This window comes from Gallinula chloropus (assembly GCF_964237585.1).
Source record: "Gallinula chloropus genome assembly, chromosome: 6".
Classification (NCBI taxonomy): Eukaryota; Metazoa; Chordata; class Aves; order Gruiformes; family Rallidae; genus Gallinula; species Gallinula chloropus.
In genome coordinates, this window is record NC_140091.1 from 3981744 (window position 1) to 4007573 (window position 25830).

A 25830-nucleotide genomic window follows, 5' to 3' on the forward strand; every position below is an offset into this window, starting at 1 on the left:
ACCAAGTATATAATTTTCTTGTAAGATAAAGTGATCTTCAGACAGCTAATGTTCATGAAAATGCATTTTTTTCCACCTGAATTAGAATGAGCATATAAGCAAAGATGCCCTGCCTTTTTTATTGGTAATACAGATTAAATATGAATCAAATTATCTTAAATGCCATTATAGTCAGCCTTCATATTGGATCCCTGATGGCCACAGGATTAAAGATGGGCTAGAAGGAAGATGCCTGATGCCTTTGGCACAGGCTATAAGCCTGAATTTCATAGCTACTAATCAGCCAAAACCCACAAATTCAAATATCATCCCAAACTGGCGTGTTAGAAATCTAGATTAAAACCAGGAGGGACAGATGGAAGCAGAGAAACGTTTAGTGTAAAAAAGAAAGCTAGTGTGAGCACTGAAGTCCCACATCAGGTCAAAAAATAAGTCATCTAACAACCAGAAGTGATACTCATTCACTGAAGAACTGTCTGCTTTTCTCAATTCAACCCCAAATCTGAATCTCAAGCTCCCAGGTAACCTGTAAGAGCAGGGTATGTAGTGCATCAATACCTCTTTTTCTGAACTACAGAAAACAAACATACATTGTGTGAAAGGAAGGAAGAGAACTACTGAGGACTTAATGCACACATTCACAGGGATGTAAGAAACTAATGTCTCATGCCCTACTCCAATTCAGACAAGACAAGGACTCAGAAGTTGGATTTCCCACACTTCAGATCAGATACCAAGCCATGCGACAGAGCTGAACAGATATTCTGTCCTTGCCAGGGCCAAGGCTGCAAACTGATCAATTTTGCAACTACAAGCTGCACCTGCACTCTACTTGGTAAAGAATTAAGTATCTGAATTACCAGATTCATCTCAAGGCTGGAATTGGGGTGGCGGGACAGGGCAGGCTTGGAAAATAATGTCTTAGGGTAGTGCTAGTACTGAATGTGAAGAAAACTGCCTTGCTGCAACACACTGTCTCTACACCAAGACACTGTCTTAAACACGTGTGAGTCTTTTCAGATCCCTGAGCAATCAGAGTCCATGTCAGAACAGGCTACAGAGGGACACACACAGCACAGTAAAGGCTGAGCTGGCAGAAGCTGTAACAAGGCAAGAAAGACAATCCACATCCATGCTGTAAGCCTCATCACAGAGATACGGCTGGGAGACAGACATACTTCAAGCTGTGGGTGCTTCAAATCTCCCAGCTGTTAATCCTTTTTATTTTCCTCAAACAGTACTCCAGTTTGGTTAGCAACTGCAACTACAAGTCAAACTTAGCAGTCCAAAGTAAAACTTACTCATAAGTCTGCACTCTGTAGGGATTTTGGTAACAGCACTGTGGAAGCATTTATAAACAGTTCTAAACAAAGTTCAGGTCCACACTCAGTACCCTGAACTAATTCTTAATTTGTTATTTATAACTTATTATTTTTATGTATTATTTTATTATTTATTTTAATAGGAAAACATTCAGTCACGTTCAAAAAACATAATGCCAGCTTCAAAGGCAGCAAGCAACGGAGAAGACATCAACAGAGAGGCTGCTGCCAAACTAATGCCAGTACACCCACTATTTTTCTTCCTTTCACAACCAGGGAAAAGGATGTTTTAACTGTTTCTGCAAATTATCCCATTGGCAGCTGCAAGTCACAGGTGTACAGAAAGAGAAACAGTGATGCATGAAACAGCAGTTGTAACTGAAGATGTGAACTGGAACATAAAGGAAGATCACTGGCCCCTGTGCCAGGAAAAAAATATAATTAAGAAAATTACTGAAAACCTATTGATTTCAGTTACTGATTGCAGAGGGATGATATGCTAGCCAGTCACTCTGTGACACTTTTTTTATTTTGTTAAAGGGAGGTTCTTCCTTTCTTTTATACACCATGCTAAGAACAGTTGTGAAAGCACAGTATAGAAAGATTGCATTTCATTTGGAGACAGTTACCAAGCAAATACCCACTCCCAGTTCAGCATCCCCCACCCACTTAGAAAAAGCTGCAGCATCTCTGATTTAATGGGACTAGTATTTCTTAGAAATAGCTGATTTGTACTGTCATTAGTATGAGGAAAACCTAATAAGCATCTTTTTGTTTTGGCACAAGCTACAACAACATTTCCAGCCAGGAATTAGTAAACAAAATTTTTTCTTCTGCTACCTCTGGGAAAAAGAAAATACTAACAGGCCAATTCTAGAGCTGGACAAACCCTCACTGAAGTTTTTAGATTGTTCTGTTTAAACTATGCTCTCACTGCTGTCACATTGATTTGCCATAGCACAGCTATCAGTACAGTCATGTTGCCCTGACAAACACCCTTTGCAGCAAAACAACTCCCAAGTGAAGGAATATGTACCTGTATTTTCAGCTCATATGCACACATTTACCTACCAGAACTATCTACATACTCATTCTGGCAGTGAACATCCAATTTAATAAGCCAAAGTCAACAAGACAGCACAACCCACTTAGCAAAGCTGAAAAAAAAAAAATTAAATAATGTACTTGCAACTAAAGAACTACTGCAATTATGTTCTGCAAGGTAATTCTAAATGATGGAGAAAACTAAAGGAATAACAGCAATCAGTATGAATTTGATTACTTTGCCAGACCCAGTTGCCAGGGACTACTTTGCTTTTCAGTTTAAGTTCAAACTTTCCTTATCAGGGACAGGAAGATTATGTCAGAATTGTCTTCCAGCTAATTACTAAATATTTGTGAAAGGAAAATACTCTTTACTTATCTAAAGTTGATGTTCTTAGTTCAGCTGACCACGATCAGAAGTCAAATGCAACAGTATCCCCAGAATGTAGCTATTTTAGAAAACCAAAGATGGACTCCTTATCGCACCTGGTCTACAGAGGCAGAGAAATACAATGTTCCTTCTAAGTGGACCACAGATGTACATACACACTTTAACAAGACCATCCCACGGGCTATACAGTAGCTACTGCATTTAGTTGATTTACTGCAAACAGCTGTCCCCAACACACAAACTCACCTGCAGTGGTGGCTTTGTCATGTGAACACTTATCTACAAGCACCAAGATTACCCAATTAACTTCATGCAGACTAACCACTAGGCACTAGAGGGTAAAATGATTCACCAGCAATCAAAATTAACTGAATGTTAAGACAATACAATTCAAACAAAACATCTCAAAATACCTATTATGGCCTTCACAGTTTAGTTTCTTAATTCAAAACCAAAATGGAATCAAGGTGAAGAGATTGAAGAACAGAATACACCCTGAAGCCTCATCTTTCCAGTTTAATCTCTTCTGTGCACAGTGGGATTGTAAGGACATGAAGAGAAGTCTCCAAGAGAAAGTCTTATATGGAGAAGAGAGTCAGAAAGAAGCAGACAAGAGTAACTTGTGACTTGGAAGAAAACTTGTAACATCCTTCTGCAAAGTCAAATGTAACAGGAAGCCATAAAAAATAAGGGCCAGTATCTACTTCTCGTAGAATGACATCATCTCATTCCTCACAGGCAGTGAGGTCATCTACAATATCAAGAAGGTGATGGGAATGGAAAGCATAGTTAGGTCACCTTAGCCCACCCCCCCCTTCTCCTCCCTTTACTTCTAAAGAATTCAGAGTAAAGTTGCTAAGTCATACTCTTTATTTTTATTTGCTTAGATGGAAATTCTTCAAGTAAAAGAAATTAAATTCTTTTCTTTAAAGGACAGGCTAATCACTTTACAACTTAACAATGCTGAACTGACCTGTGTCAGACCCTCACAGAGGTCAGGTTTTCAGATACTACAGTTAGGAGAGTCCATGGCAGAGAGAGAAGACAGGATCTAGTCCTAATGTGGCCTTCCACAGTATGGTTAGCATGGAGAGAGAGACTTAATGACAACGTACACAGGAGTAACCTGCAAGTCTAACAGTCCAAAGGGTCATTTAGTATCAATATCTTAAATAACCTGTTTCCAAAAGTCCATCTCGTTAGTCCATACATCACTAGTCTCCTAAATGATGTTTAAAACTGATTTAGTTTACAGACACAATTGTGCAATTTATCTTGTATTAGCAAGAATGTAGTTTCATATGACTGACTCCACAGACTATGGAAAAGTCAAAGGAATATCCTGAATATTAATCAGTTGGGCAATAAACTCAAACATTTATGTCAGCATAGATAAACTCTGAAGCTCAAGAAAACAATGTTAAGAGTTCCAAAGAACTGATCCACTGAAAAGAATACATTTCATTAGGTCTACTTTTAAGGTTCTTTAAATTACTTCTGTTTATTATTATAAATACATGAGATTTAAGTGAAAGAAAAGTACCAAACATTCTCCCAATGACACAAAAGTTAACCCTGTTGACTACTTCAGTGGGTCTATAAATTGTTTTAATTATTAGAACCAAGTTATTTTGTAAAAACTTCAGATATAAAACAGTTCTTTCCCTCACTGCACCCTCTCTGTAAAGCCTAGATCAATACAAGCAGATCTAGAATGTACACAGCACCGATCACCAATCCCAAGCAAAGAAGCTTCCTGATCAAACTTTCCAGAGAAGTGATGCCTGCACTGTGAAACTCCTCCCAGCAGTTCTGCCAGCATAGCTGAGCTGTAACATTCAGTATTTATAACAATCCCACTTTGGCCCTCTCCTCAGCAACAGCAAGGGCCACATTTTTAAAAATAGTCTAATTTTATGCCCACGAAGCTCCCATCTGGCCAAATGACTCAACGTGTGACCTGTGCAAACCAGGTACAGGACAGTTATCTTCTGAGTATCAGATGCCGCAATGAAAGAGAAGCGTAATTCCACTTTGGACTCTGCAAAGCCTTTGGATATTTTCAGTTCAAAAGGACAAAGTAAGAAAATGTTTCTTTCTAGCTGCTAATCTTGCAACTCTCCCAAGGAATGTGAAAAGCAAACTTCCTTTTTGCCATCGTGCATACTATCACTTGCTTAAGAAGTAATCCTGCAATCAGCATAGAACAGTTTTTCCTTGGAAGAGCTAGATCAAAACCCCCTCCCTGCCATGCCTTGGGGAACTGTGCAGTATTAGCAGGAGAGAAACCTACTAAACACAGGAAAGAAAGATGATACAACTCAAAAAATACGAAGGGAAAATTAAACATTATTTTATAAGTAGCTTTCTTGACCGTGCCTTTAATAACTGTGTCATAGTCTAATAAATTATTAATAACAAAGAATCTGAAGAGACTTAAGTAATTCATTATTTGTAGACTACTTGAAGACACTCCACTGAATAACAACTTATGTGCAAACTGGTAGTTTCACTCTTATTTGGAGAACCTGACATTCGAAGTTACAGTAAAATTTGCCTTCTTTGGCAAAAAGTGAGAACATTTACATTATATGAGGCTGAATTTTACCTGTCAGAGGCCAACAGAACTCTTAGGGCTAGCAGCAAAGGTTCATGGAATGCATGGGGGCATTACTGTGATTGGCACTGAAAACGAACTGTGATTCTTCATACAATTCCTTTCATTCTCCCACACTGAGCCAAGCATAGAAGCTATAAGCAAAAACTTCATCAGACACCTCTCAAACTAAAGAGTTTAATGCTCCATGCCTGCATCTCAACTGATTACAACCAACTGCCTAAGAAACAATATAGTTCCTTCCCATGAGCCAGCTGAGGGGCTACTGTAAAGTTCCTGGATTAAGCAGGATTAGGTTTAAAGAGTTTAATGGTATGTCTTTGCTAGTCTACTCAGGATGCAGAAACTGTCATGTGAGCAGTTCCACAAGCAGATACTAAGGTAAAACTCCCTCTCTTAAGGATAGTAATCTCTTTAGCTGGTACGTCAGGAGCTGAAAGGGGACATATGAACAAACCCTGTTCTGTAACGCCCTTCTGCCAGGCAATCTGTGCTGCTGGCTGATGTGAAGGGCAAGGTGAATTCCATTTCCTACCCATTTGCTCACAGAGGGAACAAGGCCTGCAATATTTGCCCTCCTCTTTATACTACAGCAGTTATGTCAGAGGCCATAGCATAGTTTTATGTCCCTGGGTGACCACATTTGGAGAGCCCATAATCTGCCCTTTCCTGATCAGTCAGGTACTGATATCCCAGATCGTGCAATACAGAAATGTTTGAAGCACAATGGATCCATTTAAGGTTTTTACAGCTTCATGTTTTATTATTTATAAAATGATTGACATATGATACTCATAGCTCAACAAGGAAAGAACCAGTAGATGGGTATCTGTATTTCAGTATAGCATCTATAAACAACATTCATTATCCTCTTATCACGAATCTGTCAGTATCTCCTACCAGTTAATTCCTTTGACTTCCCTCAATCTGTACCTTGTTACTATATGATGTTTCATGTTTGTAAGGAGACTTCAGCTGCTTGAAACTGGCAAAAAGTAATTTACATTTGAGCTTTGTTAAAATGACAGCAAGCATCACTTAAATGAAATGTAAAAGCCAGACTGGAGTATGTTATAAAAAATTCAAGTGGCAAGTATTTCTCCTTTTATCTGACAGTTATTATTAAAAAGCCATATGTCATTCTGTAACACAAATTTAAACACAAGAGACAGAGTTCCACATTATGAACAGATCACCTTCCCTCTACAGATGGTCTGCTTCCTACAGATGGGACAGCAACCAAAGACATCACACATACCCTCGCTGTTGGATGCAATGACTCAAAGGCAGTACCTCTGGCCAGGATACCTGTTGCTGAGATGGGGCTGTTTGCAAATCACTGTAAACCAATCCCAGGAGTAGCACCTATAAGCCTGGAGGGATACCCAGCTAAAATACTTGGAGAAGGAAGCATGCCTCCATAACTAAATCTTAGGATGCTTCCAGGACTCTTTCATTACCTGCAACTAAATTTGTATGTATATCTAAACATAAAATTAATTAAGAAAGGCACATGAAATATTTCAATCAGAAATCACTAATTTTCAATAAAATCAAGATACTTCTAAAATAGCTGAGAGGAAAACAGGAACCTCAAACATTTTATCACAGCTTACTTTGCACCCATTTGGGTTCAACACTAAGGCTGAAGACTTTTTCTTTAGAAATTTCACTCTCAGAAAACAAAAAAGGCCATTAATCATTAGTAAAAATGCACCAGCCTTAGGTATACTCACTTCCTTTATCCAGAGCAATTTAGGTGGCTGCATTTCCACAGACATCACTCCCCCTACGTAGCTCAAAACCCTGTGGTGTGTTGCATTGATTCGGTCAACTTGACTGACTGCACGATGGTCCATCCACATAATAATATTCCTACAGTTTTGTCCTTGGGGAGAAAAAAAAAAAAAAGATTATTTTAGGTCTGGTTTAACCCCATCTCAGTACTTTAATAATCCACAGTAGACATCTAAATATAAAATTCTAGTTCTCTGAACCAAGTTTAAGATATACTGAGCACTGAGAGCGCTGACTGAAATGAACAAGGTTTGTAAGTACCTAAGAACTTCAAAATACAATGCTCATGTAGACTGTATTTCATTCAAAAAAATCCAATCTTCTTGACTAAGTACGCATATTTAGTTAAAAACATGAAGCAGCATTTTGGTGACTAAGAACTAAAAATGTGACAAAATCTGAGTAATTACTCTACAAACTCAGGTAGTCAGCTCGCTGCTTAAAGAGATTCTCTCTCCTATTGTTAGGAGAACTACTACCCTAATCTTTTCAGATATACTTTCAGGGGGTATTTTGCTGAAATGCTTTTATTTTGGATGTGGAACAAAAAAAAAAAAAAAAAACACATTTAGCAAGTCTGCATAACACATGAGAAAAAACAAGCAAAGACCATTTTATCCAAACTGACCTACAGATAAACAGGTGGAAGAGTAATCCAGGTGACTCTTCAGATTCCTCTCTTGTGAAGTACACTGAGCACTCATGTTCACAACACAGCCACTCAACCATAAACTTGAAAACATACTCCAAGACAAGGCAGAAGTATGAGGCACACCGGTATTTCTAACATGGATTTAAATACAGCTTAGAACCGAGACTGCCTGAAACCACACCAGTGCTTGGTCACACTGAATATGTCTTTTAATATAACTACAACACCACTTAAAGTCAAATTTCTTGTGGGTATCAGAGACCAAAAAATGAGAACTGAATTTGACTCAATAGACGAAAATAGCCCCAGACATCATTAGGCATTGAACAGGATCTAAGAGACTCTCAAACTGAAAAATAAATAATCTCATTTCAATTTAGCAAAGGACATTTTGGGGGCAAAGCTGTATTTCTGAGAAGGCCAGGAGGAGATGACAAATACATCTGAGAATAGCAAGGGAACATCCAAACAATTGTGATTATGGCTCTGTAACTACTGATTTAGCACACACCTAATCTTAAATGGGATTCACTAAAAGTGCATCACAGAGTCTTCTTGAGCCTTCTACTCAAAAACTAATTAAAAAAGTAAATTTTTTAAAGCAAGGACACAGACTGTTTCTGGAGTTTAGAACTGTCCTAGACAGAGATAGAACACCATTGTAATAAATACACAATACAATATATAACATATACAATATATAATACATGAACTGAGCCTCCTGCCTGCAGCTCCACAACAGAAACAATTAGGACTAACTAACCACTACTAACACCACATTTTTAGCATTCCTTTACTCAGTGTGGATGAGCATTTATACATACTATGAAAGTCAGGATTAGTAAGGTCTAAAGGAGGAGAAAACATGTACAAAAGGAAAATGAGCATAGATTTCTCTAAGAAGCAGTCTCTCTGAGCAAAGAGAAATGGATTTGATCTTCGGATGCCAAACATTAGACCCAAACAGTAAGCAATTCTCATCCCAAATTTAATTTTGCAGTGGAATTAAAATTGTAAAACCAGAAAAAAAAATCCTCTTGTTTAAAAAAAAGATTTTCTATCAGCTGTACCTCCAAGTCAACCCCATTAACTTGGCATTTGGGTAAAATTGTATGTTCACAACTGTGACCAAACATGTACAGTAGTAACATCAATTTCTGTGGTGGAGTCTCACCTTCACAGTTGACTGCCAAAGGTTGGAACTGTTTATCCACAACAACAAGGGAACATGTAGCATCAAAACCAACCCCTCGAATCTGGCTTGCATCTACTCCAGAGACAACTTTCTGCAAATACACAACACAAAGGAATACAAATATATTTGTGTATGTACCATGTTAATTAATAAATACAGAAAATGAGTTGCAAATTAGAAATGCAAGCTCAAACTCTGAAATTGTTGAGATTCAGTATTCTTCATTGCCACTAACCAAGAATACACCAAATCACAAAAAAATTATTTGATTTTCAAAACTGTCTCCTAAGGTCCATAAAAAGCTCAAGAGCCTTTTAATCTTACTAGCCACAGTCCTGGAAAAAAGCAGGAAGCACAAAAATATCAGAAAATAAAGGCATGGAAAACTAGCGATGTTAATTTTCTCTCTTTTCTAAAAACTTGGAGATAAGCAGCATGTGAAACATAGATCCAGGGCTAGGGCCAAGTGTTTCCATCACTGACTTCACTCAGCAATGTTCTTCTAGAATTGCTTTGGCAATATTGTGCCACAGCTTTTTGTCTTGCAATAATGAAGGGTCCCAAAAAATACAATTAGTCAAAACCTGTAGCAGTTATAATGCCTCTGCCATGCACACCTATTCAGAAGCTCTGCCACCAAGAGCCTGGATAGCATACCTTTTGGAAGACTTTCCAAAACAAAATCACCACCCCCAAAAGGTCTGAACTTCATGGCTTCCAGCAGCACTGGAAAAAAACCCCACCACACCCACACAGATTAAGTGCCAAGTGAGGTTGCAAGACATCTACACTGTAACATAATAATAAATTGTCACTTCTCAGCAACAATAAAAAAATCATTATTTTAATTAGCACTATAACAAAAGACTTTCACTGGACTTGCTACAGTGCCAGTCTCTTATTGGTTCTGTAAAGCTATAGTTTCAGAGACCAGATTTTATTGCTTACACATAAAAGATTGCATTTAAAGAGGTCTAGAGCAAGAAAAAGCAATCACAAAGAGAAAAAGTGAACAAGCAAAATAAAAGACTTGCTCTGCTTTAACATCATGCTGTTCTTCCCTACCACTCCTGTCACTCCCTTTCCTTCCTTGCCCCCTCACCTCGTCTCCTTCATCTCAGGGCATTTCTACAGAGCCAAGCTCATTAATGTTTGAAAAGGCTGATCAATAACAAGAGAATGGGTGAACTGTCCATCTGCAAATTACCAAGCATACCATGAATATTTAAAAAGCCAACCTTAGTACATGGAGCAAGCTGGGGCTTTATTAAGAAGGATGAAATGGCCTACGTGCGCACTGCCAAGCAAGGTCACTAATTTACCACCAGCACGCAGAGGCAGATTGTTGGATCAGAGGGTGCAAATATTTCCCTATAAGAAAGTTAATTTCAATCTGGTTTTATGCTTGATACTATCTACAGAAATATATAATTTATTTTGGTTTTATAATACTGGACAGGCATCTTAATGAGGATCACAGGTGACAGACGTTATGTTAGGCACCATCCACAAAACAGATTACAACTTCTCAACGATAAACTCTCCTTTGTGACTCCAGCGCAGCACAAAGCACATCTTTAAACACATGCATCACCACGTTCTGAGCAACCTTGTCTCTCCAAAGAGCTGTCTTGCAGCTACAACATACCCAGCAAAAAAAACCCCACAGATGTGAATCCTGCAGGATGTGGGCAAGTCCTTCCCCTGCCCTAACAGTGCAAAGGAAGGGCTTTCATTCTACCGCCAGCTGGATCATGAGCTTCCTTCATGCTTGCCTTCAGCTCCTTACCTGTGTAACAGACCTTGTGAGGCCACATCAGCTGCATCACCACGGTGCCTTTAATGCACAGGGATGGTTACAGGACAGACACTAATACACCATGCACTGAAATAAACATTAAAGGCCAGTGACTGGAAGACCTTAAACTTTAAAAACCTGAAGAGCTACCTGCCACAAATAGCTCCTTCATTTTCTCTTTCTTTGCATACCTTTGTGACTGAGCAACAGGCAGCCCATATGTCTGCAGAGGATTGCTCGTAGTGGTCTGGTTGAGGCTCCCAAATTTGGATTGGCTGATCTGCATGTGCCACTACTGTCCCAAGCTCATCTACCAAAGCCGCACGGACACTGGCTGACCCAACATCGATTCCAACATAGTATTTTACTGGGGTCTGCTTCGTACTGTCCATGTTTAATAAAACCTGTTTGGGGGGAAAAAATAAAAGAATTTCAATCAGATAAAATGACTAATGACTGAAAACTGTGCTGAACAGGACAGAAGAGATGCTGTTCAGGCACTTTGCTCGGTAACTCACTTCTGCAGCAAGTCTTCACTTGGCATTTTTTAATTAATTTGATTTTCCAAGTCTTACATTAGTTGTACTGTTTTTCCTCAAATGTTTGTACGTAAGCTACATGGCACAGAAGCTCCTGAAAAGCAAACTGTAAATTTACATGTACAAATATGCATGTTATAAAGTCCATGCGCTCACACAACCAAGGAAATGAGTTATGGTCATACAGTTTCATGCCTACACAAAGTGAAAAAGAGGGAAAGAGACAGGAAAGGAAGGATACAGTTCAAAACTCAGCAGCAATCAGGAGCTGGTGCTTTCCACAGAAGAGAAATTTCAATCCAGAAACTCCTGGGTTTTCTTGAATTCAGGCAGATGGGGAAGCTGCTGCTGCCGCCTGTTAAGTTGGATTCACACTGGACAAGACAGCAAGAACCCCCACAGATTCACTACCTCCATGAAAACAAATCATACTCCTGAGGCAGTGAAAGGGTGATGTGCCCAGCTCCACTGAGCCCTGAACTGAAGAAGAATGAGAAGCCAGGAGCTGCTGCCTCCCACAGAACCAACCAGCTCATGAGAGGCATACTGCTGCTCAACAAGACAGCAAGTCAAGCTGAATTTCTGCAGAATCTGAAGAGTTTCTTCTCAACAAAAAAGCTATGCTGATAATTAAAGTAGCAAAGTTACAATCTGGTACATATTATGCAATTTTGAGTCCTCCAAAGGAAAAAGAAACCCTCCAAACCCAAACCAAACCAACTTGCAAAACAAACTGGTTAGGCTTTTAAGAGCTATTCACCATCAATCCACACAATTTTAAAAATTCAGAAAATAATGTGCTGAAAATGTATAAGGACATCCCAGGAAATCTCTCCCTAATCTCTGACAACCTACAAGTGTAGATCTTGGGGAAAGAAAGGGAGGTTAATTGATTTAATTATTCACAATGAGTTGCTTATTTCACTTCTCATATTTAACTATTTGACATTTAATACAGTGACAAATACACTGTACTTCATTTCTCACAGTTTGTCCTTAATTAATAGCTAACATTTACATTTTAATCAAGCTTGGAGAATGTCAAGTAAGAGCTGATAAAAAGTATTTGAAACATCAGAAAAGTACCAAGCTTAGTCCTTGTATGAACCTATTAAACCTCTGAAACCTGCAAAACTCAGCTGACACACAGCTTCTGGTTTCCAGAAAATGGATGGATCAATTATAATTTGATGAATACACAGCACTTAGAGTACCAAAATGACTCTATTTAAAACCAGCCCACCTTCTTCTTCCAAAGAAGTGACCTGGAGTACTTCTGTCCAGCAGATGGGTTGGTTAGAAGGAGAGGCATAGGCAAAGGGGGAAGATTTGCAAAGCACTGCTTACAGAACAGTATGATTATTCACAATTTCTATTTCTTGTTTTTCACAACTATATAGTGGCAAAGTATACCAAAACCCTGATAGAGATAGCAGCAGAACAGAAAACATTGAAAGGCACTAACAGCTGATCATACAGCCTCATGAGTTGTACTCAACTTCTTTTGTTCCTATGAAACAGAACACCAAGCCTTTTTTTCCCCCCTTCTGATATCCTGAGTACAGGTCAAGATTTATCCTTGGGCGTCAGTTTGAACATAGTGTTGGCACAATGTAAGTGGCTCTTCACCTCACTGTTTGGCTGTAATCACTGCGTTGATGGCTATTACAATTCTATTAGCACTGAGGGTTAGAGGTAGCAGGTGAAATAAAGAACAAAAAAAGAAATGAAAAAAGGTCAGTCCCCCACCTCAGAAAACTCCAAGGATCATGCCAGATAATAATTAGACAGCCTGATAGATGAACTAGGACAAAGTTTCACTTGCACTTCAACCAGCGCAAGTCAACACCTTGTTTAAAGAAAACTACCACTTTCCCCCTCATCCTTAAATGGTTCACAGAAACATGGTTAGCCTGTGGAGATCTGTTATCACAGCCTGTCTCATATGATCATTTTGTAAGGCCTGAATCTGTCATTCCACTACCATTGCTGGGGGCCAGGGACAATTATTCCTTCTTTCTTTGGATGCCACTAGGGTGAGTGAGTTCTGTCCATCACTAAAGCCCCTGAGCAGGCCTGTGAAAACTAAAGCCATTTTCACACCGTGTTCTGCATACACCACAGCAGGGTCACTAAAGGAAGGTGTACAGATCATTAGCTTCTAATGATATCAGAAACCAGAAAAAAACTCAAAGCCACAGAACATATTGTGATACTTTCAGCACATCGATTCCACCCAGGAGATCAGATGCAATGCACACTGATCTTGCTAAGCAAGGTCATCTGTTCAAGCTATGAGCCATGAGCCCAACTCCTAGGGATATTGGCAAGAAAGCTCACTTTATTTTCCTGGCCCTGGCTCTGTGACCTGGTCAGACTAACAAGCTAATGCCTCTATCACAGACAGGACAATTCTCCTGCTATCAGTGATTAATACTGCATCTGTCAGCTGGGGATACTTACAGCACTCTACATCTTCCTCTTAGCCCTTGGCTGTAAAAGCAGTTTTAAGACATTCTTTTCAACAGATGATGTTCACTTTTTAATTCTGCACTCCAGCTCCTGAAAGCTTAAAAGGCTGGCTGCAGATTCTGATAGCTACTTGCAAGAAATTTTACTATAAAGAAATTGCATCAGACTGTTTCTGAAGCTGCCTCACCGATATCCCTGTTTTCCCTATTTCGGCACTGCCTTTAGCTGCTGACTCATAAAGAGACAAGAATAAGCCACAAGCACCAAAGCAGATTTTTTTTTTAAGCATCTTTCTTGCTTTTCACAAAATACAAATAGCAAAAGGAGTATTTTACATCCTGCCACGTTGTCACACACACGCATAATATGACTCTGAATTTTTATTTCTCTTCCTTGTATGGCAGCCTTGATTTTAGCTCATTAATGTGTTTTTGCTACTTAGAGAACAAGCTTAACAGATGTTAGAGAATTAAGTTCAGAGTACCTCCTACTCAGCACTTAAAATTATGGCTTTGCATTGGATTCTTCCCACAAACATTTGAAACCTGGAACCCAATCAGCCCATGTAATGTTTACTCTCCTTTTTCCTTACTAAGCAACCAGGATGTGCATGTGCGAGTGACTGCGCAGGAAGCAGTTTGTTTATATGCTCAAGCAGTACACACCAGCCTATGCATAACCACGGTTTTATTCCTGCACATCAGTGGACCCAAGAATGTTAAGTGACAGTGTCCAATAACAAGAACCACAAACCCATTTTAGCAGGTCCTTCTGAGTAAAGCTCAACTAGATTTACAAAGCAATCCTTCGATATCTTAGGAAAAAAGCCTACAAGTAAATATTAATCCTCTTTTCAAACACACCAAGCACTATGTTACCAAGGCCTTCCAAGATATAGTGTCTCTGCAACAGAATCTGATCTGCTTGCAAAAACATCATTTGATGCCAAGGGTTTTTCTGGAATACTGATCACTTGGTATGCCACCTACTTGTCAACTGGGTCCACAAAAAGCACTGTCATCTCCAGGTCATAAATGTCACCAATTAGGGACTCCGCCTAGAGGTGTTTCTTCAGAACCTAAGAACTCAGCAGTGAGGTTGGCTAAAAATCTTTAGCCAAAGTACTTTAGTAAGAATTGAAAAAGGAATGTTGTAATTCAGTTTTGTTTACATAAGATTCCTTTGGTACAAGAAGCAGCTCCAAATTAGAAGTGAACACTTTCATGGAGTTCAGAGGTAGAAGGCCTTAGCACAAACTTCTTGCTTTGGAATCCAGACACCAACGTTCATTGCCATGTGCAAAGGAAACTGTTGTGTAACTAAAGCTCTGGTTTGGATTTTGTACCTACTGTATTCTTAGCATGCAGCTTCCACAGTCAATACAATCATGAAGAAAACAGCAAACTGGAAAGACAATTGAAATAGTAAATCCTAAAGGTCCAGTCAGAGAGGTCAAATCCTTGAGTGCAATACTCCTAACAAGCCACCAAATGATTTGATGCATAAATGATACATGTTTATGGATTTCCCAAGTGTCAGAAAGCAGTGGTGATAACACCACTAACTTTGTACCCCTGGAGTATGTACTATGTACCTCAGGAAGCCTAGACTCTTGGAATCAAGAAAAATGGCCTCCAAAATTTCAACACAGCTTAGTCTGTCCACTGCAGAATTACAGCCTCATATTTACAACTTATTATTTGAATCTGCAAACAGAAAGAGGGGGAGGAGGTGGGGGGAAGTTTTTAAAAGATGCATCCAGCTTGACCATGTTAGTCCATGACTATAACTGCTAAAACAGGACAAGAAGCCAAAATTCCCTCCAAGCACTAAAACAGCAATAGCCTTTTCCTTTGCAAATCACAGCAGGGACAGAATGGCTTTTCAAACATGCATTTATGATCAAAGGGCTACAGCATATGATAAATATTTATGTGGCCCATTAAATAATAGTCTGTATAAATATTATTCAAAATGTGCATGCTGGAAACCACAAACTTCCCAGTTTATCCTTAAACAAATGTGCTAGTTTTCCCACATAGGCAATGAAAAAAAAAAGGAGGGGTGAAAGTGTCATTTGCAAAAATATTTCTTTTTAAAAAAGAAAATCCTTAACATTGCTTACTTTAATTTAAAAGGAATGACTAAGTAACCAGATGACTGCTTCATTACAACTAACTACTAAACCCAGTCTGTCCTACCTTAGTTCACGGGTATCGAATTGCCAGGACGTACCTCTCTGTTAAAGCTAGAGTACAGGAAGGCTGCACACTCACACACAAGCAGGACAAAGCTCAGGAGAAGTATTTATCAGCAACAAGTATAGATTCTGTGGTATTTTGTCCTTAAATGCAAGGAATTATGAAGGACTGGCACGTCTCTTTTAAACTTTGAACTTTGGAACGCTGCAGGCTGCCCAGTCCCACTGATCATGGATAAACAGTACAGTTTTAGTAGGACAGCTCTGCTTTTCTTTGGATTACCAAGAAAAAAAAAAAAGATTAACAGGCTCAACAGGCTTCATAATCTTCGTGTTGAAAGTCCTAAAAAAATAAAAGCTGTTTAAAAGAAAATAAAGCTACAATAAATAAATAATTATTAAATACTGCTTTTCAATTGCAGAAAGGAGATAAAACAAAAGCAGCACTTTTGACATCATACTGGAAATTCAGCACTTTGTTGGCATCCTAGTGTTACAGTATACTATCAAAAGTGGGTTTTGGTAGAGTGGCAATCTCTCCTTGAAGACAGTGAACAAACTCCCTTTCCTCTTCCAGAAGCTTTAATTCCTGTTTGGATGCAAAGAGACAAAGGCAGCACATGTCTGTGTGGGAGAGTGGGAGCAGATGGGGAATTATAATGCTGTGTTGAAGGGCAGTACTAATATAGAATAATACCCTTACTAAGAGTAAGGGCACTCATATAGAATAATACCCTTAAATATAGAGTAATATCCTTAAATGCCTACAGGACCTTGCTATACTATCAACAAGCATTTATTTTTCAGTTACCCAACAGCAAACACACCACAGACAAGGAACAAAAAAACCACACCTCATCTCCCCTTTATCCTTCCCAAAAGAGAAACCTGTAAATGTAGGGCATCCTTCTCAGAAAAGTGAGCACTGTGTTAACAGTAACAAAACTGGAATAAATAAAAAACAAGCTGGAGAAAGTATCCTTCTAAAACCAAGTAATTCCAGATTTAATCTATTCCCTGGTAAATTCTGTAGGGCTTTCTCACATTTCAGAACAAGGAAAAACAGCTACAAACAGGGAAGAGCCCTTGTTTTAGTAGCAAAATCAGACCCCAACTCTCAGTTTCGTAATACCTAGTTAATTCCAACAGAACCTTCCTAATTGGCCCGCACCCCCACTGTATCCCACCACAGGACTGAAAATATTCTACTACTTTCTAGTATCTCCTTTTCTCCCTATAAATAATTAATTCACTATGCACTAACCTTCTGTAATGTCTCTCAGTATCTCTCTCCCCTGCACCCAAGACAAAGCCATGACTTCATCACTGCCTTCTGCCCTCTAATTCTCTCTGTTGTATTTTAAATACTTCCAGGCCAAACTATTTCCACCTGCTCTAATACAAAGCAAGACTTACCCCAGTTTATCCTGGTGTAACTAATTAGTGGAGAAATTAAAATGACTAAGCAAAATTATTCTAAGAAATGAGATCCAATTTTTTTTTATTTTCAGCTTCTACTGCCTACGTAGATACCTCACTCATGAACAGCAGAAAGATGTCAGCATGACCAGCTCTTAAATGTACAACAGAGCTGTTTTTTTTTCCCCTAGAATCTGCTCTAGAAGAGATTTGTACTAAAACAGAAAAATTATGCTCTCCTTCCACTTTGTGTCCTGAACTCACACTGGCAGACAGAGCCCACAGTACCACTGATCAAATATGAACACTGGCATCCTGGGCCCTGATTAGAGAGTGGATGCCCTGGGTCAAGTGAACGGTACAGTATCCTGCCACAAACAGCAGAAGCAGTGATAAAAGCAAACGCCTACCCTTTTCATTCACTGATTCTTCCCCAAGACACCTTCTTCCTTCTGCTATCTATAGCAGAGGTACTTCCTGAGCCAGAAGTCTTCTCTTTAGGATTAGCAGAACTTGAAGGCATTTTCCTCTCTGAATTTGTTTGTACTCTTTCAAATCCAGGGAATCTTTTGTAACTGCAAAGCACTGTGGGAATGAATTAGAAAGTTCTGTATAAACAATGCAAGAAAAAGCCCTTTCATTTGCTCTGTGTGCCACCAGCTAGTTCTGTTCATGAGCTAGAAGAGACACTAAGTAACTGTTCTGCATTCACCTTCTCCATGCAGTCACAATTACATTGTATTCTGAATCATCCCCAGTGGGGTCACTGCAACTGTCTACAGACCATGGGTGATGAGCTGACCTCACAATCTTAACATGGTCAGGTAAGTCAAGATGCATTTTTCTGCTCCATGACTGTTCATGGATGTGGCAATGATAAGTACCATGGTACAGTGCAGTACTAAGGACTTACAAGCAGCAAGAAATGACCCCAGGACCTCTTTGGATAGGTAGAGATATTGCTCAGACTCTCTCAGTAGAAAAATAACATGTTGGTGTCAACTAAGAGGTGCTGCTTTGGAGCTCAGAGAGGTGGCTGTGGAAGCCTGAAGATTTCAAAGTTCAGGCAGTTCCCAAAACACTGGCCCTCAAAGTAGTGCCGAAAAAGAGGAATCTGGGAGCTCCTCCCAACTATAGGGTCAGAGAAGACACCCTTGTTTTCTTTGGAAGGAAGATGGAGGCAGCCACGTGGTTGTCACATGCCCTGATAGTCTCATGCCTGTTGCAATGCAGAGCCTAACACCTTGCAAAACACCCAGGCTGCCTGGTCAGAGACAGCCTGTGAGACCAAAGACATGCCAGCTCTCTCTCAGATTAAGCAACGTGAGAGTGGTAAACTGGGCTGCCCCATTTGTTCCCAGGCTCTAACTATGCTGCACAAAAGAAAGCAGCTCAGCGCTCTGCTCCACTGCTCGTCCAACACCAGGAACAGCAGGAAACAGCTGCAGAGAGGAGTTCTCAGGAAAAAGGAAGGCTGAGCAAAGAGCCACAAGAACATACAAAATGAGATGAGGAGACACATACTACTGGGGGAAACCCAACAACTCCAAATCCCTCCGGGGCTCTCTTGGCCCAGACCATCACTTCAAAGGCAGGGTCTGATCCTGCATCCATTAAAGCCAGTGGCAAAACTCCCAGCCGTGTTAGTAGCTCAGGATTAAACTCTTGACACTTGTGAACATCACAGGTGCACACACACATCTGCAGGATTTTGAATGCCTGCCATAACCTACAATTTGTCAAGCAGAGGAAATGTTGATTAGTTTATGCCGAGGCACAATTCTCACTCAGGAAAAACTCAGGAATTAAGAGAGTATATAGCAGCACCCTCTCTCCTCCACAGCCTGGAAACAGCAATTGATACAATTCAGGCACACCAACCTATTTAGATCTATTCCCTCCTCTGACACTGCAGCTGCACACATCCCTAAAGGCTGTGCTAATGATCTAGCAGACAGACATGTCCCAAATGACACTGCAGAATGCTTGAAGCTCTGAAAGAAGATACTATCTTGTTTACATTGACTCTGAGGGGAAAAAAAAATGCCACCTGATTATTACATAAATTCTAGCTGTAGCAGCTTCATGACTAGTTGAAAGGAGGTAACAGGCTCCAAAATGATGGATGGATCCAAGTGGCTGGATCCATCAACTTATTAATTTAATGCTGAGGAAGATCTTTCTTATTCATATGCCTCAATCACTTTAACCTACCCCATGCTGGACAGAAAGAACCTTCTCTGTTCAGTGCCTTTAAAAGAGAGACAGATGCCTGTACTGTGACTTGTGCATTTTTTCACTCTCTTCTATGCTTTAACAGAAATGGAGAAACAAAACAAAAACAAACAAAACACACAAAAAAGCAGCATGCAGTAAACACATCCTTAGAACAGCAATGTTCATTTACAAAATATCTGTTTAGACTATAAAAGATAATTTAGAGTAGAATGCAAATCAAAAGGCAGTTCATGTAACCATACCCACACCAGCTTTAAACCACACTCTGGGTCAAACCAGCTTCGGCACCATGAGCTTCAGTGCAGGGTACATGTGGTTACCTGGGTAAATAACACCAATACGCTGCTGCAGATACCAAATTAGCAACCTGAGGTTGATGCTGACGATGTACTCACATCTGCAGAGACCAGCTCTACACCGAGGTTACATTTGGCACTAGCTGTGTGATTACTTATCAGATCAGTATAAAAATAATTTGTTCAGAGTTCAGAGTTTTATGAAATGACAAAACATCAAAATTAGCATTCTGGCTGAAATCCACTGCATTTCCCATCAAGGCTTACACATTTGAGCAACATCTGAACCAACTGTCTATAATTACTCCTGGCAGATACTGGAACACTTAGGCCAGTAGTAGATGCAACAGTGAAATCAATTTTTAAAGACATGCTGCAAACCACTTCTTTCAAGATGCACGGCCCAGAAGCAAACGTGTCTACAGGCCGAATCCACAGTTTGCTATACAGTATTTGTTCACTCTTGCATAGTAAGAGCATGAAAAGAATGACAGCTCTAAGTAATCTGTCATTTTCATATTAAATATTTATTTGGGCTGCAATTCCAAAAACTCTAGCCCTGAAGTTCCTGTCACAACTACTTAAGAACAAGTGAGGCTGCACGTTAGCTTAAGTTAAAACACAAATTCTGCACAAAAATAAGTATCTACATAGACTATACATGTGCAACATGTCTACGTCTTTCTTTTTTCCAGCTAAAGAAGAATCACATCTGCTCATCTGGAGCCAGTCATTTCTCTTCCTTGTCCCTACACACACAGCTGGGGGGGCGGAGGAGGTTGTTTGTTTTGGTTTTATCAATGCAAAATCTGCTGCCTTACTGACCCTATCAGGCTCATCATTTCAAACTCCCACAGAAAGAAGCCTGAAAGGGTACCAGGCCAACACTTCTAAGTTCCCTTCAATGACTTTCTCAAAACATCCCAGAAGCCAACAAGAGCTTTTAAGCTTGCTTGCCTCAAACAGCTGAAGGTCACAAATTTTCAAGCTTTATGAAGACTGTGAGTACTTTCCCTTTCACATGTGGAAACACAGAGGGGAAACCGAAGGCAGCTCAAGACACCAATCAGAAAGTATTAACACAAGCAAAAAAAAAAAACCCCACCAGACAACACTGATCAGAGGTTTCCCTTTGAAAACTAAAGCTCAGAAACACATTTCTACCAAGGCCATGCCACTACTGCCAATTTTGTACATCAGGCTCTTTGATATCCCAGCAGAAGGTACCAGGGGAAAATTTCAGCGTGTCATTAGAAAAGCCCCAGACACAAAACAGGAACACACAGGAGAGCTATTCTGATCCTCTCCTGTAAATCTACTAGTTCCCAGGAAGCAGATCAACCCCTACAACAATCAAAGGAACACTTAAAGGAAAAACAGCTTATGAAAAAGAGAAGATAGACTTGTTGAGGGAGGACAAAAACCAAAATGGCTAAGAGCCCTTATTTGGAAAGAAGATGAGTTTTTTTCAAGAGAACAAACATTTTATAATGAAAATTTAGCTGAGGACTTTTAGAAACACAGGACAGACTAACAAAAGTGACCAAGAATACACATAAAAAACTTCCCAGTGTAATACTAGCTTATTTAGTCTCTCCTGACACTATAAATTTATTTCTGCCATTATTCTTACAGCTGGGAACAGCTGTCCCTACAAGAACCCAATTCCCGCTGTTTTCCTCTTTAATCCTCCCATCCCAGGCACCCTTCCCAGGAAAAAAAAAAAAAATCAAGAAAACACAAAAACCAAAACATCAAACAAAAAAAACCTGTGGGTTTTTGTGGGTTTTTTAACATACGCCAGTACATGTTCCTGAAAGGAGCCATTAACATTTAAAGACACTTTAAATTTTCAATATATTTTCATACTCTATTGACATACATTTAGAAAAGTATTCATTTCAATACATTAAGTGAATGGTCTTCCAGGATGAGGGAGTACATGAGGATGAAAGGATGAAAGAGGAGACCACCTTCACAGGAATGTGTCTGTTTACTACTAAGACCCTCAGAGATGAGAAAGCCCTCTCTTTCCCTTACATATATTTCTCCAAAGAAGAGATATTGATGCTAAATTTACTGAACTAGCTAACAAGTCCCGGGCACCTCAGTAGAAAAAGAATCTGCAAGGTCACCAGTTCCTACACAGTCACTAGCAAGGAACACAGCCATTACGGAGAGGTCTGGAGCAGAGCTCAAGTAAACTCCACCAGGTAGGTGGGGTGGGCTCCATGCCAGCCCACAAGCCTTGTGAAAATGCAGGAGCAACAGCCATATGAAGGAGACAGTGCTGCAAAGGTGCGAGAAAGCAGAGCTGCAAGAGAACAGGGAGAGGAAGGAGGCGGCAGTGGTAGAAGTAAGCAGCAACACAACGCCAGCGCCAGCAATACCTGTGCCAGATACAAGACTGGAAGCTACCACTTGAGTAAGGGCAAGAAATACATTTAAGGCAATCTCCCAGGGATCTGGAGGATTAAGCAAGTATGTAAGTGATGTACGTGTCCCAACTGCCTGCGTCAGGTCACCTGAGCGTTGCCATTTAAAGCTCTGGGAAGACGGTGACTCCGACACCGTGATCGGCAGGAGGCATCCCGAGAAAACCACATGCCTGCGCCAACCCTGCAAAGCCTGCAGTGCCTCCTGGGGCACAGTGCACCCCTGTGCCGCCTGCCTGAGGCACTGTGAGAAAGGGCAGACCCATCTCATTACCTCTAGCCGTTATATATAGGCTGCTATATGTTGAGAGACATCAGTAAGAGCGAGCTTTGGGAAGCCAGGCAGGGAGATGAGAACGCAAATCCTACAATGCTCCACCAGCCACGCAAAATCCAGGCTCTGAAACTGATTTGGAGCTATTTAATCGCAAAGGCAACGCCTGCTCCGGACAAGCTGCGTGCGGCCCGGCAGCGCAGGCCAAGGGCTTCCCTGAGGGAAGGCTGGCGGGGGCCGTTACACACAGGGGGGTTTTAATTAAAAGGCAACCCCGCAAATGCGGCGGGGCTTCTCAGCCGCCCGCACCTCACGGGCAGGGAAGGAGTTTGCTGAACGTCACCGCGTTCTGCTTTCAGCGCCGGAGAAGGAGCCGGCCTGGGCCTGTCAGGGCCGGCTGCCCGCTCGGGGAGGCCGGGCCGGGCCGGCACCTTAACGGCTGTTAACGGCCGGCGGAGGCGCGCGCGGGGCTGGGGGAGCACGTTCGCCTCAGGGAGCACGTTCGCCTCAGGGACGATTCCCGCCTCGCCTGGCTGAGGGGAGCCCACTCGGCCGCGGCCAGTCGCAACCAGGGCTCGGCGAGCGTCAGTCACTTACTTGTCCAAACTGAAACACTAAATTAGGTGCGCAGGGAGCGGGGTACAGAAACCGCGCTTTTCCTGACAGGGCAATTTCCTGACCGCCGGCCGCTGCCGGGAAACCCTCCGCGCTGCTTCTCCTCCCCCCTCGCCCTCCACCTCCCCGGGCCAAGCCCGGCCGCGCTTGCGCCGCCATCCCCTGTTGGGGCGGGGAAGGGGAGGCGGGAGCGGTCGAACCTCCCCCGCTCGCCTTTGAAGGGCTGCGCCGGCCTGTGCCGGCATCTGGTTTGCATTTGGGGGCCCGCGTGTGGAGCTCGCCCCGAGCGCTGTTAAAGGGATCTGCTGTGTGTTAGGCATAGCTGTCAAGCTGCACTGCCCTGGAAAGCCGAGCGTGCACTGTGCCCTGTCAGGAATTCAACTGATACCGAGTATTTTTGCCTCGGAAAGGGAATCGTATTTCTCCTTTATTTAAACGCAAATAAAACAGAAACGAGGAGGAGGTTTGGCTCTTTTTGTCAAAGGGGTTGTTGCTAAATCTTTTTTTCTCAGCCATGGCCCCACTGTCCTATGAGGCTGCAGAGATACTGGGGGTCTCAGAAGCATACAGCTTGCAAGAAGCCACACCAAGAGCCAGGGGAAGAATAAATAGATGGAAACAAGCAGAAGGGTCCATCTGGACCAAGAGCAGTCTGAAACATGCCCCACCTTGAACCATAAATACATCCTTGCTTCTTAAATTAATAAAACAGGACTGCAAGCCAGAAGTTAGATTTTCTGCACCAGGTTACTCCATTTGAGAGTTTTACCTGAAAATTTGGTAATTCCTGATGTGAGGAATAAACCTTGAGTTTATTTAAGGTTTGCTTAAAATGGAGGATGGGGCGGTAGGATCCGCTTGTCATTCTGAAGCGTCCCTTGAAAAGAGAGATGTGCCAGCAGTGGCTGCAGGCTCCAGCCATGGGTTGGACCAGGCCCCACCATGTCCCCCCACAACCCACCTCGGGAGGAGCTGATGGAAACCCTCACACTCCTACCACGCCCGACTGCTTCTCAGGAGGCTCCAGGGAGCCTTCCCATTATCCCCCAAATATTCTACAGCAATAAATCTTGTAGCAAAAAACTCTCTTGCAACATTTCCAGAGTTTCCCCACTTTGGCCAGGGGAAGAAATACTGCAGGAACGACCTTGCTCAGGGAAAGATGAGTGTTGTCTCGTGGTTTAGAGCACAGGGTTCGTGGTCAGGAGCTGTGGGTTCTCATTCCAGCTTTGCCACTGAATCATTTTGAGAGCTTCGCTAGTCACTTTGTATTAGAACCAGTTAGTAATTTTCCGTTGGAATGATTTTCTGATGGAAAACACCACTTCTACAAAACTGAAATCTTCTGGGTAAAAATCGACTTTCCATTGGGAATACCTCATGTCTAGTTGGAGTAGGGAAGGACATTAGACCCAAACTGAAGTGTTTGGAGTTTTCTTTTGATCAGTCCAAAAGTCTTGCTTTGATAGATTTATTATTCTTTTTTAAATACCACCCTCCTGACTGTAATTCCCAGTCAGCTCGTTGCACGGTGGGAGTGTGTGCTCTCACGCTCAGCTCTGCTCCTCGGGAGGTCCGCACCTCCTGCAGTGGGATGCAAATTTCTCTCCTCTGAGACCCATCTGAGTCAGAGCGGTCCAGGCATTCGGGCACCTGGCCCATGGGAACAAATCTTAGCATAAGGCTACCGCTGACCAAGGAACTGTGCCGTGGAGAGAAAGTGTAAAGTTCAGAGACACAAACAAGCTGTTTCACATTAGTTCAGTGACCCAAAACAAAGTACTGTGACTGTAGATATACCAAAATGTTCTATTCAACTGAAAAGCAGTAAAATAAAGCCCAGAGTAAAGAACCTGAGTGTCCTTCTACTACCTCTGACAATGAAATTCTGTGAACCTTTCCACACATGTGCTGAACTCCACTTAGACCTCTTGCTCTTCACACTCCCAACTGTCTCCCTTCTTCCATGCTTTGTTCCAGAGTCCCATTTCTCCATTCATTCAAAACAAATTTCATTATTTCTGTCCTCTGTACACTCACAGATTGCTGACACGTTCTTTTAATAGAATACCTGTTCTCCTCCCACAGCAAATTTGTAGACACCGTTTAAATCCCTTCTTTACTTTTGTAAGTAAAACTAAGTTAAACATTAACCATTTGCTTTTTCCTTCACAACAGGAAGCTTTGGATTATTTAATAAGCTTTCTCTGCACTTGTTTCTGTCAGAATCCATCTTTTCTGATGATGAGTGCTCATACCCCAGCATGATGTGTAACGTTCAAAACCATGTCTTGCTAGTGACTGTACAGGGCAACAGGAATTCCCTATGCATCCATTTAGTTACAGACAGAGATTGATTTTCCTATTTTTCACCTGTATCACATTACTACCTTGAGTTATCCAGGTCTTTGTGCTCCAATAAACAGCAAGAAAAATAATAAATACTTATCTGTCTGTAAACACAGACAAATGTATTAACTTTCCCTTAATGTTTTTTTTCCATTTCATTACACTTCTGTAGCACTC

The 25830-nt window shown here is 41.1% G+C and overlaps 1 protein-coding gene across 3 annotated transcripts in view; it reads right to left on the reverse strand.

The window, feature by feature from the left end:
- FGGY (FGGY carbohydrate kinase domain containing) overlaps positions 1–23397 on the reverse strand; it is a 141824-nt gene extending 118427 nt beyond the window's left edge. For 2 of the 3 annotated variants that reach the window (XR_014617394.1, XR_014617395.1), the window contains exons 1-2: positions 8998–9069; positions 7111–7262 (exon numbers count right to left, since the gene is read on the reverse strand). Coding sequence is in view for 1 of the 3 variants with exons in the window: in XM_084266369.1 (XP_084122495.1) it covers positions 7111–7262; positions 8998–9109; positions 11008–11208 (465 nt within the window). In the remaining 2 variants the exon portion in view is untranslated. Of the gene's footprint in view, positions 1–7110; positions 7263–8997; positions 9110–11007; positions 11221–23286 lie in introns of those variants that run through there. The other variant, XM_084266369.1, reaches the window with a different exon arrangement.
- Positions 23398–25830: the final 2433 nt, after the last annotated feature.